The sequence below is a fragment of the Squalius cephalus genome, assembly GCF_949319135.1.
Source record: "Squalius cephalus genome assembly, chromosome: 10".
Classification (NCBI taxonomy): Eukaryota; Metazoa; Chordata; class Actinopteri; order Cypriniformes; family Leuciscidae; genus Squalius; species Squalius cephalus.
The window spans coordinates 40,749,403-40,764,364 of record NC_137131.1 but is presented as its reverse complement, the minus strand read 5'-3'; the positions used below and the strand labels follow the sequence as shown (position 1 = coordinate 40,764,364).

At 39.2% G+C, this 14,962-nt stretch overlaps 1 protein-coding gene across 5 annotated transcripts in view; it reads right to left on the bottom strand.

The window, feature by feature from the left end:
- Nucleotides 1–1,347: 1,347 nt before the first annotated feature.
- Nucleotides 1,348–14,962, bottom strand: part of trak2 (trafficking protein, kinesin binding 2) — a 59,425-nt gene continuing 45,810 nt past the window's right edge. For all 5 annotated transcript variants that reach the window (XM_079882734.1, XM_079882735.1, XM_079882737.1 and 2 more), the window contains 13 exons: nt 14,658–14,734; nt 14,430–14,546; nt 12,785–12,994; nt 12,632–12,710; nt 10,828–10,958; nt 9,499–9,573; nt 8,341–8,478; nt 7,431–7,510; nt 7,150–7,329; nt 5,889–6,184; nt 4,998–5,480; nt 4,816–4,915; nt 1,348–3,109 (listed from right to left, as the gene is read on the bottom strand). In XM_079882734.1, the coding sequence (XP_079738860.1) occupies nt 2,338–3,109; nt 4,816–4,915; nt 4,998–5,480; nt 5,889–6,184; nt 7,150–7,329; nt 7,431–7,510; nt 8,341–8,478; nt 9,499–9,573; nt 10,828–10,958; nt 12,632–12,710; nt 12,785–12,994; nt 14,430–14,546; nt 14,658–14,734 (2,738 nt within the window). In that variant the 3' untranslated portion in view covers nt 1,348–2,337. The remainder of the gene's footprint in view (nt 3,110–4,815; nt 4,916–4,997; nt 5,481–5,888; nt 6,185–7,149; nt 7,330–7,430; nt 7,511–8,340; nt 8,479–9,498; nt 9,574–10,827; nt 10,959–12,631; nt 12,711–12,784; nt 12,995–14,429; nt 14,547–14,657; nt 14,735–14,962) is intronic.

Sequence of the window (14,962 nt, the reverse complement as noted above, 5' to 3'; positions counted from 1 at the left end):
AGGGACACCAAAGTTGATTTTGTTTGTTTTATTATAAAAAAACCCAACATAATGATGCTGATACAGGGTTCTGACAGCTAAACACAGGAACACACACCAAGGCTGTGGTTACTAGGTCAACCGCACAAAAGAAATCATTTGGTGCTTAATGTCACAACTTATGGCATCATCTTCAAGCATTAACCTTTGACCTGAATGGCAGCCGAGAGCTTGATGACATCAACAGCAGGATGGAAATAAGGACACTTTGATACTTAAATCAAATCATGCGTTTAGTACCATACACTTCAGCTCGGGTTAGAGATAAAGCTAATGATGTATATATGCAGCAAGCATGCTGGTGTTAGTCTGTCGTATGATGTGATCCGAAACGGACGTTTAGTTTGTGTTCTTGTTCACTGGCATAGCTGACAGCAAGCTGATGCTTTTCCCCGCGCTGTCACTGTGTTTACTACAAAGCATAAAAGTCAGTTTACCACAAACACAAAACACAAGTTTTAGCTTATAAAATGACAATTCATATTTTAGTAAGACAAATAATTTTGGTTTAAACCCAAAAAGGCCTTTGAATCTTGAGTCCCTTCTCAAACTCCACCAAAAACACGAAATATATATATTAATAATTCCTAAGTAAATCATATTAGATATCGCTCAGGATAAATCTATTAACATACTCTAGGTTTACCTCATTGTTAGATAACACATGTAATGCCTATTTACTAAAAACACTATTTTAATGGGTTAAAAACGAAAAGTGCATAAAATGAGAAAAGAAGTGAGGATGACAAGAAGGAAGCACAATTGGAATTCATCCAGGGGTCAAAGGTCATGGGCAAAGTGTCAAGACCATCTCTAGGTCTACTTTAGTAGGGATTCTGTATTCACTAAAAATTAGGGCTGTCAAACGATTAATCGCATCCAAAATAAAAGTTTGTGTTTACATAATATATGTGTGTGTACGGTGTATAATTATTTTCTATATATAAATACACACACATGCATGTATATATTTAAGAAATATTTGCATGTATATAGTATATATATTTATATTATATATAATTTATATTATATATAAATATTTTATATATAAATAACACATTTTTCTTAAATATATATGCATGTGTGTGTATTTATATATAGAAAATAATTATACTCCATACACACACATATATTATGTAAACACAAACTTTTATTTTGGATGTCTTTGACAGCCCTACTAAAAATACAATTTGCATGTTATATATTTAAGGGACGTAAACGCAAAAGAGAACGACAATAGAAAATGTATCCTACTCTAATAAATGGGAAACTGGAGCAAAAAAAATCAGTGATCAAAAGAATCAAACTCCAAGAATAATTCATGTTTCAGTCGCATAATCATCTTAAGCCAAACTTTAAAGAGTATAATCTGCAGTGATGCCTTCCAAGTGTACATATGGACAGATCACTCTTTCCCTTTAACACACAGTCCCTGAATATCATGATTCAAATAATATAACATTTAGTATAAGGTTACATGTAACATACTCAAATCAATCCAGATGTGCTCTTTTGTGACAAACTTTCCCAATAGCCAATTATTTCAGTGCAAAAAAAACAAGAGAAGCTTATGTCCATATACACTATAATGATGAGGGACACAAAATCTTCCACCTACACCTGCAATAATGCAAAAATAGACAATAAAAAAGTCAATACAGGCAGGCAGATGTTCTACGAAACGTCTATAACGCAGGACGGACTGGCCAGAAACTCTCAGGAACTGCTGAATGAATCAAGACAAACTCCTAAAATGAGGCTGTGGAGATGCTAACATTCATTTCACTTGCGTACTCCATTCTTGTTTGTGTTCATCACCTCAATCTCGTTTATATGATTCACTAGGATGAATCAAAGTGACAGAAAATTCTAAATAAACCTACAGAAACCTTCATATTCCCAGAACTTTATAGCATTCTTTTAAACTTCCTTCCTTCCATCCAACATTCAACATCCTTCTACACGTACGTATTCCTTCCTGCTCTCCGCCACCTCACAACTCCACAGCCTCATGAGTTAATGGACAGAACAGAAGTGCGATGAAGTGTTAATGAGAGTAAATAAGGATAAAGGGGTGAAGATAAACCATAAAAGAAAAGAAAAAGACGGGGGAAAAATAGTATTAGAAGTCTGTATTTCCTCTTGAGTGCTATGATAAGGCCTTTAAATTCTTCATCAACACTTTCCCTTCATTTTTTTGTGCTTTAAAAACAACCTCAAATGTCTTTCGGCTTCTTTTGGTCTGTTTACGGGTGACAGGAAGGGGAACTGATGGTTTTGACCCCTCCCACATCCTTATTAATTATGCAGATGGGGCGGGGCCTGAGAGAGGGAGGCGGGTCTACGTGTGCGACGCGGTTCGTTTGGGTTCCCCCATGGAGGAGTGGGAAGGGCCAATGAAGTCGGGTGAGGGGGCGGGACAGGAAAGGGCGGACTGGAAACGGATGCGCTACGGCGGCCAACCATAACTGGTAGACTTTGATTTCGCCTAAGCCCGTCCAATAAGCTGCCGCCTCCTGTTGCTAGGAAGGTGGCAGATTCCTGTGGATGGGCACCATCGGCATCAGACCCTTGGAGCACTTTTTTATCCAAGCCTAGCTTGCGCAGATGCTCCACGAGCTTGACGCCGTGGCGGTCCGGTTTGGTTGACTGGCCGTGAGGGGGTTGTTCAGGGCTGAGGAGATCCGGGCGAGAGGCACGACCGAGTTTCAGCCCGTAAACGTCTTGCAGGAAGAGCTCAGCGGGACGGGATGCCAGAAAGTTGTCCGAAGAGGTGGATCGGGAGTCGAAGGGCACTGGGGAGGGGCATGGGGAGTGGGAAGGGGAGTTTGGAGGAGTGCTGGGAAGAAGACGGAGAGAAAGAGGCTTTTTAGGTGCCGCCTCAGGGACGGGACCCTGAGCAGAGATGCCTTTCTCCAGCAGGAGCTTGGCGAGACCACCAGGGGGCGCTGCAGGCCGGCGAACCGGGAAACAATCACCCAGACTCAACCTGCAGGGTGTCACTGGAGTACTGGGACCGGTCCGGAGAGAACTCGGGGTGTTAACGCTGACAGAAGGACTACAGGCAGAGCTGATGAACAGAAACAAAACACAGGAATACAATCAACCAGATCCATCCATAACCACAGTTGGGGTAACGCATTGCAAGTAACCTGGTTAAAGGATAATTCCGGTATTTAACACTTTGAGTCTATTTTGCAGTTTGTTTTGGATGAACAAGAGTGGTGGACAAAGAAATTTTGACAATGGGTCCTGTCTCGACTTTTTGACTATTTTAGAATCGCCTTTGACCGCTTTAGAATGGGAGTCTATGGCCATGCACAAACATGTCCTTAAACCCTTAACGTTCGTTTTCAAAACTGTGCAACTCACCGAGTGGTTAGTGGTGTTCGTTGATGATTAAAAACAAATATATCGCCGCAATGTATGATTTCAGTCCGTGTTATTTGCTATAGTGGAACTATTTTTTCAGATACCTCACAACCGCGTATAAACTTCCGCTCGATATTTGAGTCTGAAGCGCAGTAATATCAACGAGCAATGAGTCCTTCAACACAAATCAATGGATTTTACAAAATGCCAAATAAAACACGACAGAAACTGTATTTCGCTACGCTACTTGTTTTGGAACATCAACGAACACCACTAACCACTCGGTGAGTTGCACAGTTTTGAAAACGAACGTTAAGGGCTGTTTTAAGGACATGTTTGTGCATGGCCATAGACTCCCATTCTAAAGCGGTCAAAGGCGATTCTAAAATAGTCAAAAAGTCGAGACGGGACCCATTGTTAAAATTTCTTTGTCCACTACTCTTGTTCATCCAAAACAAACTACAAAATAGACTCAAAGTGTTAAATACCGGAATTATCCTTTAAGTAATCAGATTACATTCTCAAGTAACTAGTAAAGTAACACTACTTTTAAATGACCTTTTTCAAATAAATAATGCAAATTACTTTGTTTTCCCATATATAGACTGACAGCTCTCCTGTCCTCATGTTGAGAAATCATGAGTAAGTGCAGAGGCGTTGTGTGTGAACATGATGCTTATTGTAGTTCTAGACTAAATGTGAGCAGGCGTTTACTCATCGCAGATGCACAGATTCAGTATTCCTCAGAATGAATAAAAACAGTCAAATGCAAACTTCGAATATTAGCAAACCAATAATTAAATATGTTAACACAAATATAATTTATGTATTTAATCTCACTTTATTAAGCAATGTGTTTGCTGCTGACCATTGATGATCCAATACTAATAAGCAAAAATGACTATAGATACACAAACATTTGTTTTTATTGCTGAAGTAAGTGTTGAACGTCCTTCTCATGCGTCCTATTCTTCTGCAATTCAGAATGACAGCACAGCTGAAAGGTTAGTTTGAGCGGCGCCCTCTACTGTACAGGCGTGAATTTATATTTCCTTCAGCCTGAGGCTTATTCAATTCACTTTTGGTGTTCAAGGGCCTTTACATTTGCCAAAAATAGAACTTTTATGTTTTTTTGTGATAAAAAACAAACAAGAAAGCCCAGTCCAGCCAAGGTTAGTAAAAAGTAAAAAATAAATAAATTATAATTATTTATATTAGAAATTCGAATTATTAGTAATCTGAATCAGTTTTATAACACTGCTTGCTCACTAAAATCAGTCAGCTTCTTACTTCACTAAACTGCACATTTTTACTTATGTCACCAAACAGAACAGCAAAAATAATAACAGTTGTTCTTCCACGCTTGAACTGCTCGGTTTATTAGGGCTGGTCATTGTTTTTTACCTGTGTGTAACCTGCGTGCTGTCACTGGGATGCAGGATCCGGCAGGTAGTGAAGGTGTACGTGGAAAAAGTGGAGCTCTGATATTTCCCAGGGTTTATAGCTAAACAAACAAAAAAGGGATCAACAAACATGCATTATTATTCAGGAACGGACACATGGTGGTTGCAGTGACAGCCGTTTACCTGTAGAAGACGCTTTAGAGACGACATTCAGGTCAAACTGGGAATCTGCTGATCCTGAGACTCCAGAACTGACTGTAGGAGAAGCTGTCTGGTTAACTGCTGTTGCTATGGAGACAACCGTTGCTATGGGCACAGGGGAGTTCCTGAGGGATGCAGGAAGGGGCGGGGCATTAGCTGGGCTTTGGACACGCCTCCTCACGGTCTTCTCTTCCGGAGTGGATGATGACCGCACGTGAAATGTGATTCCTTCCTCCTCTTCCTCCTCATCCTCTTTTGTTTTTGTGGCCTGTGTCTCCTCCTCTTTTCTCTTCTGTTCCCATGAGAGTTTTGCCTGGTCTTCATCTTCTTCAAGGTCATTCAGGTGATAAACACTGTCCTGAGGGAGGGGGCGGAAGCCTTTGGTAACTACACCTGGATGGGGGTCTAGGATAGTGGCCAGGTGGGGTTTAGCCAACTGCTGCCAATGATGAAGAGTCAGAGAACCTGCAGATCCAGGACAACAGGGACAAACATTCAGCATCTTACAATGATTTCTGAAGGATCATGTGACACTGAAGACTGGGGTAATGATGCTGAAAATTCAGCTTTGATACAAGGATAAATTACATTTTAAAAGGTATTAAAATTGATGGAACATTAACAATAATACATGCTTTTAGTTTATTTAAATTCAGTTAGTTAAACAATGCATTAACTAATATTAATGAACTTACTATAAAGTGTGACAGTAAAAATGACAAAATCCCTTTTCATAAAAAGAGAAATGTATCCAAATGCTCATAGTCCATACATTGACTATCTTAACTGACTGTTTGAACATAATCAACTAAGAAGTACATGCCGATTTCAGAAAAACTTGGCTGTTTTTTAGGCACGCTATCCTATCCTCACCTTCCATTGGTTTAACAATCTGCAGTTTTTCAGGAAGAAATGTCTTGAAACAGCTGGAGGAAAAGGAGAATTCTGATAGGTTGGTGAAAGAAGAGACGGTGCTTCCCGTTGGTGAACTGCATCCGCTCGCGCCCGCGTCCGACTCCTCCGCCAACAGCTTCAGCTTCCGGTCTCGCTCCGCCTGGAAGAACTGGCGCTCGCACACGAAGTTCTGCCTCCGCAGGGAGAGCCGGTTCACGGCTGACGTCAGGTCGTTTCCTCCGGGAGAACCGGGCTGACCCCGACGGGAGTTCTCTCTGCAATTGCAGACATGCGCGTGTCAGAAACACACAAAAGCATTGTGGGTATAAATTAGGGCTGCCGCGGATGAATCCAATGTTTTGAGGAGAACGTGCGGCTGTCAGTCGCCACGCCGGTGTGGATACTGGCATTCGGGATCACAGATTCTACTATTTTGGAAGTATTTTTCACCGGAAAATGTCATCTGAACAAGCAAGTAACATCCACTTTTGTTCTGTCCAACTAAGGGGAAAAAAGCATTGCAGTAAATCGCGCTGATTAAATCTAATGATCGCATATCATATCACGTCAATGCCACTGGAATTAAAAACATTATTACAAGCTTACCGTTTTGAATCGAGCTACGGCAAGCAGATAGTTTTGAACACTGGCTGGTTATGTACTTGCTCAAACATTTATTTTAGATCATTTTTAACCCAAAAAGTTACGGACTGCAGCTTTAATGTTCAGAGAAAAAAAGTACTGTATTGTCTCCTATGCCCACAAGAGGGTGCAAGCGAGCGCAATAAGCAAATATAAAACAAATCAAGCATCCCATCTTTTATTTAAATGTAATAACATTCACTTTTTAAAGTGCATTAACTTTTGAAACAACTGTTCTTAAATAAAATATAATTTCCTTAATGTGCATACAAGGAAAATTAGGTTACAATAGTGCATAAAACTGTTTAAGTGCATCAGCAACCTGAGAAAACACGCTTCAGCAGACAGCATGATGTATTTATCACCGCACCTGCTGTATACTGGACAAGCGAACAAAAACAAACCGCGTCAGTTACGTCATCGTCGTCATGTCGCGCCTCTTGACCTTTTACAGTCTATCCTCTTGACACATAAAAAGTTGAACGCACGGTTTTTGCATTCGAATGTGCAGGTTTTCTTTTTAAATTCGACGAATATTCGAAATTAACATTTTTATTTGACAGCCCTAAGTATAAATACATTCTCCAGTCACACTCACTTGGTGACGTCCACATCTCCAGCTTCTTCCTCTGTGTTGTGTGTGTGTGATGGATAGGGCACTGGTGTCATGATCACGCCGCTGCGAGCGGATCCAGGGATCGGAGGCACAGCGGCAGCCGCTCTCATCACGGCCCGATTCACTGACTGTACCGTCTGGAACACACGCTTATGGGTCGACCTTCAAAGACAGAGCAGACGGGGTCAAAGGTCAGTACTGCTGAAGGACCACATGGCTACGGAAACGTGACGGTGTGTGTAAGGGAGAATGGTGAGTGTCACCTCTGGTCCTCAAAGGCGATTTCTTCATCTACACTCAACTCTCTCCTCATAGTACCTTCAATCTCAGCTGCCAAAGAATCCTGAAGGACAAAAAAAAAAAAAAAGAGCAATGATTATAACCCAAAGTTAACCTTAGAGTTAACCCAAAGAGACAGAGACAATAAAAATAAATAAATAAATAAAAAAACACCACAAAAAAACAACTGAATAAAATAACAAAAAAATTAAATACAATGAAAAACAAAAACTAAATTAAATAAAACAAAACAAGCAAAAATAAAAAACAAAGCAAAACAAAAACAAAAAAATGAAACAAGAAATAAAATAAAATAAAAAACGGAATTAAATGAAATACAATTAAAAAAATAAATAAAATTAAACACAAAAATAAAATAAAAACAAACCAAACCAAAAAACTGAAATGAGAGAGAAAAAAAAGGAATTAAATGGAACAAATGACAAATGAAAAAAACAAAAACGAAATAAAAAAACAAAACAAAAATAAAATAAAAAACAAAGCAAAACAAAACAATTAAACGAGAAATAAAACAAAAAACGAAATTAAATAAAATACAATAAAAAAATAATAAAAAAAACAAAAACGAAGCAAAACATAAACAAAATGAAACAAGAAATAAAATAAAACAAACTGAAAATAAAATAAAAACAAAACAAAAAATAAATGAAAAAAATTATAAAAAGCAATCACAAAAACAAAACTAAACTAAATAAAATGAGAAATAAAAAGAACAAATGAAATATAATAATAATAATAATAATAATAATAATAATAAAATAAAAAAAAACAAAAAAAAAAACATCCAAATGTATTTGGGAAAAATATAATGTAAAAGAAGAAATGTGTGTGAGAGAGAGATGGAGGTGTGGAGCAAGAGATTGTGTTTCTCACCATGGGATAGAGTCCATAAGACAGGTGTCTGCGCAGGCCTGCAGACGGAGTGCTCTTACTGCGCAGCTCCTTAATCTCCTCCTGAGACTCGTGTAACATTCCCACACACTCCGCATTTCTGTCGGACAGCTCCTTCAGCTAACACACACACACAGACCGATGTTTATATTCCACAGGCAGCTGGTGTGCCTCATAATACAGCAGAATAGGCCTGTCATGAAAATTACTATATTGTACGATATATGGACATGATTTCGATCATTTTTGAGGAACTCGACATTGCCCATTGTGTTTACATGCTTGCTGTTTGTTAACATAAGAATGAATGTCACCAACATTTTAGCCAGTCTTGACTACATCCCATCCCAACCTTAACTTATCAGACCTCAAGGTTCCACCCAAAATGACATAACCAATCAGAAAAAAGTGGAAAATATTATTTCATTTTAAGTCACAGGATCATCATTTTCATGATCGAACATTTCTGGTACTCATGCGCATTCCTAGATTTATTTATTTAGGATATACATTTTTTTTCTAATTCCAATGCCTGAATATTCTTAAGAATTAAAAATTGCTCTTTGATGCACTTGGGCGTACTTGCATTATTATGCTCTTATATATCTAATACTTCTATATCGTCATTATATCAGTGGAACAAAATGGTCTTAAAATGACAGTAATATCGTTGATTGCAATTATTTCTGGGACAATTTATTAGCCCAAAAAATGAGAGAGAGTTCGATATGCTGATATACAAAGAGATTAAAGACATTCTTGCCATAATACTTCCAGTGGAATGATCACAGCATTGCTTATTAACTAACACTGTCCTGTGACACATTATAACACGCCAGCCTCTACGGTCATATTTCATAAGTTCAGCAAAAGTGCAATGATAAGACAGACACACCACATGAATGGATAAGTTTATGGCCTTTTCTAAATCACAGTGACTAAGCTGCTTTGCTGTAAAACTTTAAAACTGATATTTAAAATGCTTTAAGACCTTAAATCAAGCGGATTAATCCAAACAAGGCCCTTAACCTCGCATTTCAGTAAAACAAAAGGTCTTTTTAAACAGAGTGAACCGTCTTAATCCAGATTTGCAGACGGATTGGTTTACGGTTCATTACATCAGTATGTGTGTAGCTTTACCTCAGCCGTAAGTTGCCGTTGTGCTTCCTTTGAGGCTTGAAGGTGAATTCTCAGCTCTTCTTTCTCTAGCGCCAACTGAGAAAACCAAGACATACTCAATTATACATCAACATACACTATTGTTCAAAGATTTGGGGTCGGTAAGATCATTTTCTTTTTATTTTTTTTGAAAAAAGTTTCTTTTGCTCATCAAGGCTGCATTTATTTAAAGGATAACTGTCGCCAAAATGCAACCTTGGGTCTTTTTGTTAATCTACCCGAGTCAAACTTTCGTTTAAAAGCATAATTAGAATGGAAACGCCACTTTTAAGTTTGACCGTATTTTCGTTTTCGGTCAAATTGCCTTTTGAATGGGAGCGCTTGGGGCACGACTATAGCCGCGTTTCCATTACTCTTCAAATTGCGCGAATTGAAAATACGCCCAATGGAAACACGTCAATTTCGCAAAAACGACCATTTATCGCAAAAAAGTTTTTACGCTCGCATGAGTTGCTTTTTCAGGTAATTCGAAAAAGAAATATTTCGCAAAACTGCAATGGAAAACTGCATTTACAGGTCACCTGACGTAGATGACGCGGTATGTTTGGACTGAATACGACACAGAGTTCTTTATTAAATTCATAAAAGACAAAAGAATTACAGGAATACTGGATTCTAAACCTCAAATAAATGGCACAATCAAGACCTCGATGCAGATATGAGGGAGAAACACCCAGAAACACCTCATATGTGCCGCTCTCAAGTATAATAAGGGGTCGTTCCTTACCATTAATGCTTGGAAAACACACATACATCTCCTTCAATTCATAATAATGGCCAGTGCACTGGCTGGGATATACATAATCCTACCAACGTCCGTTGCCATGTTTTTTGGAATGATTACTTACTTATCGCGAGAGGAAAAAATGTAGTTTTAGTCGCATAACATCAGTTAATGGAAATGGTGTCATTTCGCAATAGTTTTTTGTCGACATTTAGAAAAAAAACGTAAAAGTTTGGCGCAAATCTGTAATGGAAACGCACCTTATGATAGCATCAAAATCGCTATTTTTAAAACACTAAGAAGGCTCGACACAATATGAAACTTTGCTCGAAGTATCACCAGGGGGCTCTACACATGAACTCGAGCACTGAGTACATTGTTAAATTATCAATGTTAAAACAGTTGTGGAAACCGTGATACATTTCGGGATTTTTGATGAATAGAAAGTTTAACAGAACAGCATTATAAATGGTCACTTTTGGTGAAAAAAAACGAAAAAAATGTCTTGCTGACCCCAAACCTCTGAAGAGTAGTGTAAAAGTAGATGTGGCGAGATGTATGCTGACCTCTTTGACTCTGTGCTGGAGCTCTACGATCTGTGTGAGGAGTTGGGCGATCTCCTCCTGATGTCTCATTAAATCCTCGTTCTTCAGGGAGAGCTCTTCCGTCAGTGACACCATCTGACTGTTTGACTCGCCTGTTAAACAAACACACTGAATAAACAACTCTAAATGAACCTACATCACATTCAATAGAATGTTTCCATGCACTAATTTTCGTCAATCCGAATAAATCCCAATCTGATTTCAGATTCTGAAAGTTCTGTTTATACGAGACCTATACGTTGCAATGCGATTTACACAATCGTTAATGTGCATTACAAGTATTCCGAACAAAACCACAGCGCCGAGTCTCAAAAATGAAGAACGCTTTTGCAATAATGTCAGCAGAGCAACCGTAAGCATTATATATATATATATATATATATATATATATAATATATATATATATAGTGAGGAAAATAAGTATTTGAACACCCCATACAATCAGTAAGAATCCAACTACTAACATGGCCAAGACCAAAGAGCTGTCCAAAGACACTAGAGACAAAATTGTACACCTCCACAAGGCTGGAAAGGGCTACGGGGAAATTGCCAAGCAGCTTGGTGAAAAAAGGTCCACTGTTGGAGCAATCATTAGAAAATGGAAGAAGCTAAACATGACTGTCAATCTCCCTCGGACTGGGGCTCCATGCAAGATCTCACCTCGTGGGGTCTCAATGATCCTAAGAAAGGTGAGAAATCAGCCCAGAACTACACGGGAGGAGCTGGTCAATGACCTGAAAAGAGCTGGGACCACCGTTTCCAAGGTTACTGTTGGTAATACACTAAGACGTCATGGTTTGAAATCAGGCATGGCACGGAAGGTTCCCCTGCTTAAACCAGCACATGTCAAGGCCCGTCTTAAGTTTGCCAATGACCATTTGGATGATCCAGAGGAGTCATGGGAGAAAGTCATGTGGTCAGATGAGACCAAAATAGAACTTTTTGGTCATAATTCCACTAAACGTGTTTGGAGGAAGAAGAATGATGAGTACCATCCCAAGAACACCATCCCTACTGTGAAGCATGGGGGTGGTAGCATCATGCTTTGGGGGTGTTTTTCTGCACATGGGACAGGGCGACTGCACTGTATTAAGGAGAGGATGACCGGGGCCATGTATTGCGAGATTTTGGGGAACAACCTCCTTCCCTCAGTTAGAGCATTGAAGATAGGTCGAGGCTGGGTCTTCCAACATGACAATGACCCGAAGCACACAGCCAGGATAACCAAGGAGTGGCTCTGTAAGAAGCATATCAAGGTTCTGGCGTGGCCTAGCCAGTCTACAGACCTAAACCCAGTAGGGATGGTGTTCTTGGGATGGACAGTTGAGTGGATTATTTTAGCTCTATCTCACCCTTCCAATCCGTTCAAGCGCTTTCAGATTGATTGCGTTGTGTACATGAAGACGTTTCAGTCCGACTGAGCCAACAATCTGATTACTAATGGATTATTTGGTTGCATGCAAGCATATCTAATGTTTTTTTATGTACTGAGGCTCTGTTCCAAACCCTAGAGAGACATTTTTAGGTATCATCATAGGTGGTCTTTGAATGCAGAGGCTGTTTTAAAATGCAGGCTGCAAAATTGCACATCGGCCAAAATCAACAGCAGTCGCATGAATTTTTTGTGGAATCCCAGAACACATCACAAAAAATGTCATCCAAATGGCAGACAAATTTAGTGTCCATTAATGAGGTTTAATTTGGTTTATGATGCTGCTGATTATACAGACTCGTTAAAGTTGATTTGGAGCTTGGAAATACTCACGTAGCTCTTTAACGCAGTCGTTCACCAGCTGCTGTTCTTTCTCCTCATAAGTGAAGGTCTCTTTCTTCAGGTGACAGGCCTGTAAAACATCAGAGGTCACGCTTTCGTCAAACCCTTCAGCTCCTGTAATATCAGGCAGAGCCCGTGCCGCACCTCAGATCTCAGCGAGAGGTTCTCGTCCTCCAGCTCCTGGAGTTTGGACTGAAGGGCCTCCAGCTGGCTGAGGGCGAGAGCGGCCCCTGAGGGCCCGTGGTGGCGTAACGGCGTGGAGCAGCTGGAGTCGGTCTCGCTCTCCTCGCTGGCGCTCGCAACCATCCGGAGGAGCTCATCCTTCTTCGCCAACTCATGCTGAAGCTGATGAACCTGATACAGAGAGTTTTTGTGTAGCTTATATAGGGCACTTTGAAATTAGTTTTAGTTAACAAAAAGCATATCAAATTAATTGAAAGAAAATTGTACAATTTGACAACAACTTATTAAAAGTTTAACCAAAATTAAAATTTTAGGACCCTATGAAATCGGTTATATTTTTTCTAAATTCCAGTCCTCCTTTTAACTTTCCTGGGTTCCATTTTAATGATTTAATTCAATTTTAATGATCTAAAACACATCTAATTAATTGAATTCATAAAATATTTTTTTTTAACCACAATTTAAATATTTTGGCCGATACCGATAATTCTTTATATTCGAAAGCCGATAACCGATATATTGGCCGATACATCTAAATCCAATTTTTTTTAAATAATTTTTGAGAGCATGATAACAAAAACAAAAGTCTCACCATTAAAAGGCATGTCTCAAGCACACAATTATAATAATGTTATAATTTGATGTAGCCTATATGACTTGAGCAGCACATAGCAGTATGAAAAATATTTTTTCACTTATCAGTATTTTCCATTTTTGAAGTGATTCCAAGCATATTTTAAGCAATTTAAAACCATCAGCTGAAGGAAATAATCCATTATTTACTGGCTTTAAAGGTCCCATATTGTACACCTTTCTGAAGTTTTATTTGAGGTTTTGATGTCCTTAAGAATATATATTTGCGGTATATTTTTACAGCTCCTTTCTCGGGACCTCTGCTAAGAACAGGTCGATTTTGGCCTGTCTACTTAATATTCCTGAGCCTTTCTTCTGATTGGCCTGTTGTTTTCTGAGTGACACACCATTGGTGGGGGTGGTGGTGACTGAAGGCGGTGACTGAGTAGTTCTGACATCACATTTATATGGAAGTCACAACGGCTCATGAAAAGGCACAGCTACATTATGCAGGCTGTGTGCATTTGTCTGTGGATCGACTGTTTTGAAACTTATATGGTAGTTTCATAGACCCTAGACCTCTGTTATCATGAAAAAAGCCAGGAAATTACAGTTTTGACAATATGGGACCTTTAATATATCGGCCAAATTTTCTTATCGGGCCGATAACGATAACATTAAAAATGAACATATATTGGCCGACGCTGATATGGTGGCCGATATATTGTGCATCCCTATTTATTTTTTCAATAATAAGGCCTTATGAAACCTGTCTTTTAATTTTTCTGGATTTATGATTTAATACAAATGTACTATCAAAAACGGTGTTTATCAAATATATGCATAAAACATTAACGATTTAACACAGAACAGAACATACAGACTTCATATTTCACTAGCGGTCTTTTTGCGGTTAAATATTCACAGACACCAGTCCATATCGCAATTACCCTACTTTTGATTTATTCATCCAAATTCGAAATCCTACTTGTACACGTTTAGCCTAAATTTTTCATGTGAATGCGTGTTGTACCTGGTCTACAGCCTGTGCTAGCTGCTCCTCCAGAGATTCGTTTCGCTCCTGCAGCACATGGTTCCTCTGCAGGAGAGACTGACCAATCCGTGCGGCCAATTCCAGATCGCGATCCCTCTGCGGGACGACATCGTAATGCAAACAGACAGCCAATCAAGAGACATTACGATCAAAAGCAAACTAGACAAAGCACTTTATCACAGATTGCTGAACGATCACATCACTCACCTCAGCCAGGAGGTGTGTGACCACGTCGATGTCATTGTAGGTCTTGGTCATCTGCTCCACCCGCTCAGCGCTGAGGACTACAGAGAGAGAGAGAGAGACAGGCAAAGAGTCACACAAACAAAATCCTGAAAGAAATCCTACAAATACTGGCAACTACACTAGCGGTGCACGGGAAAATAAATAGTTTTTTTCTATAAACAAATAGAAAAAAAATTATAGTTCTTCTTTCTCTCTCGGCAAGACAAACCAAAATAGGAAGGTGTAGAAACACCCACACGCCATATGGCAAGCTCTACACATGCACC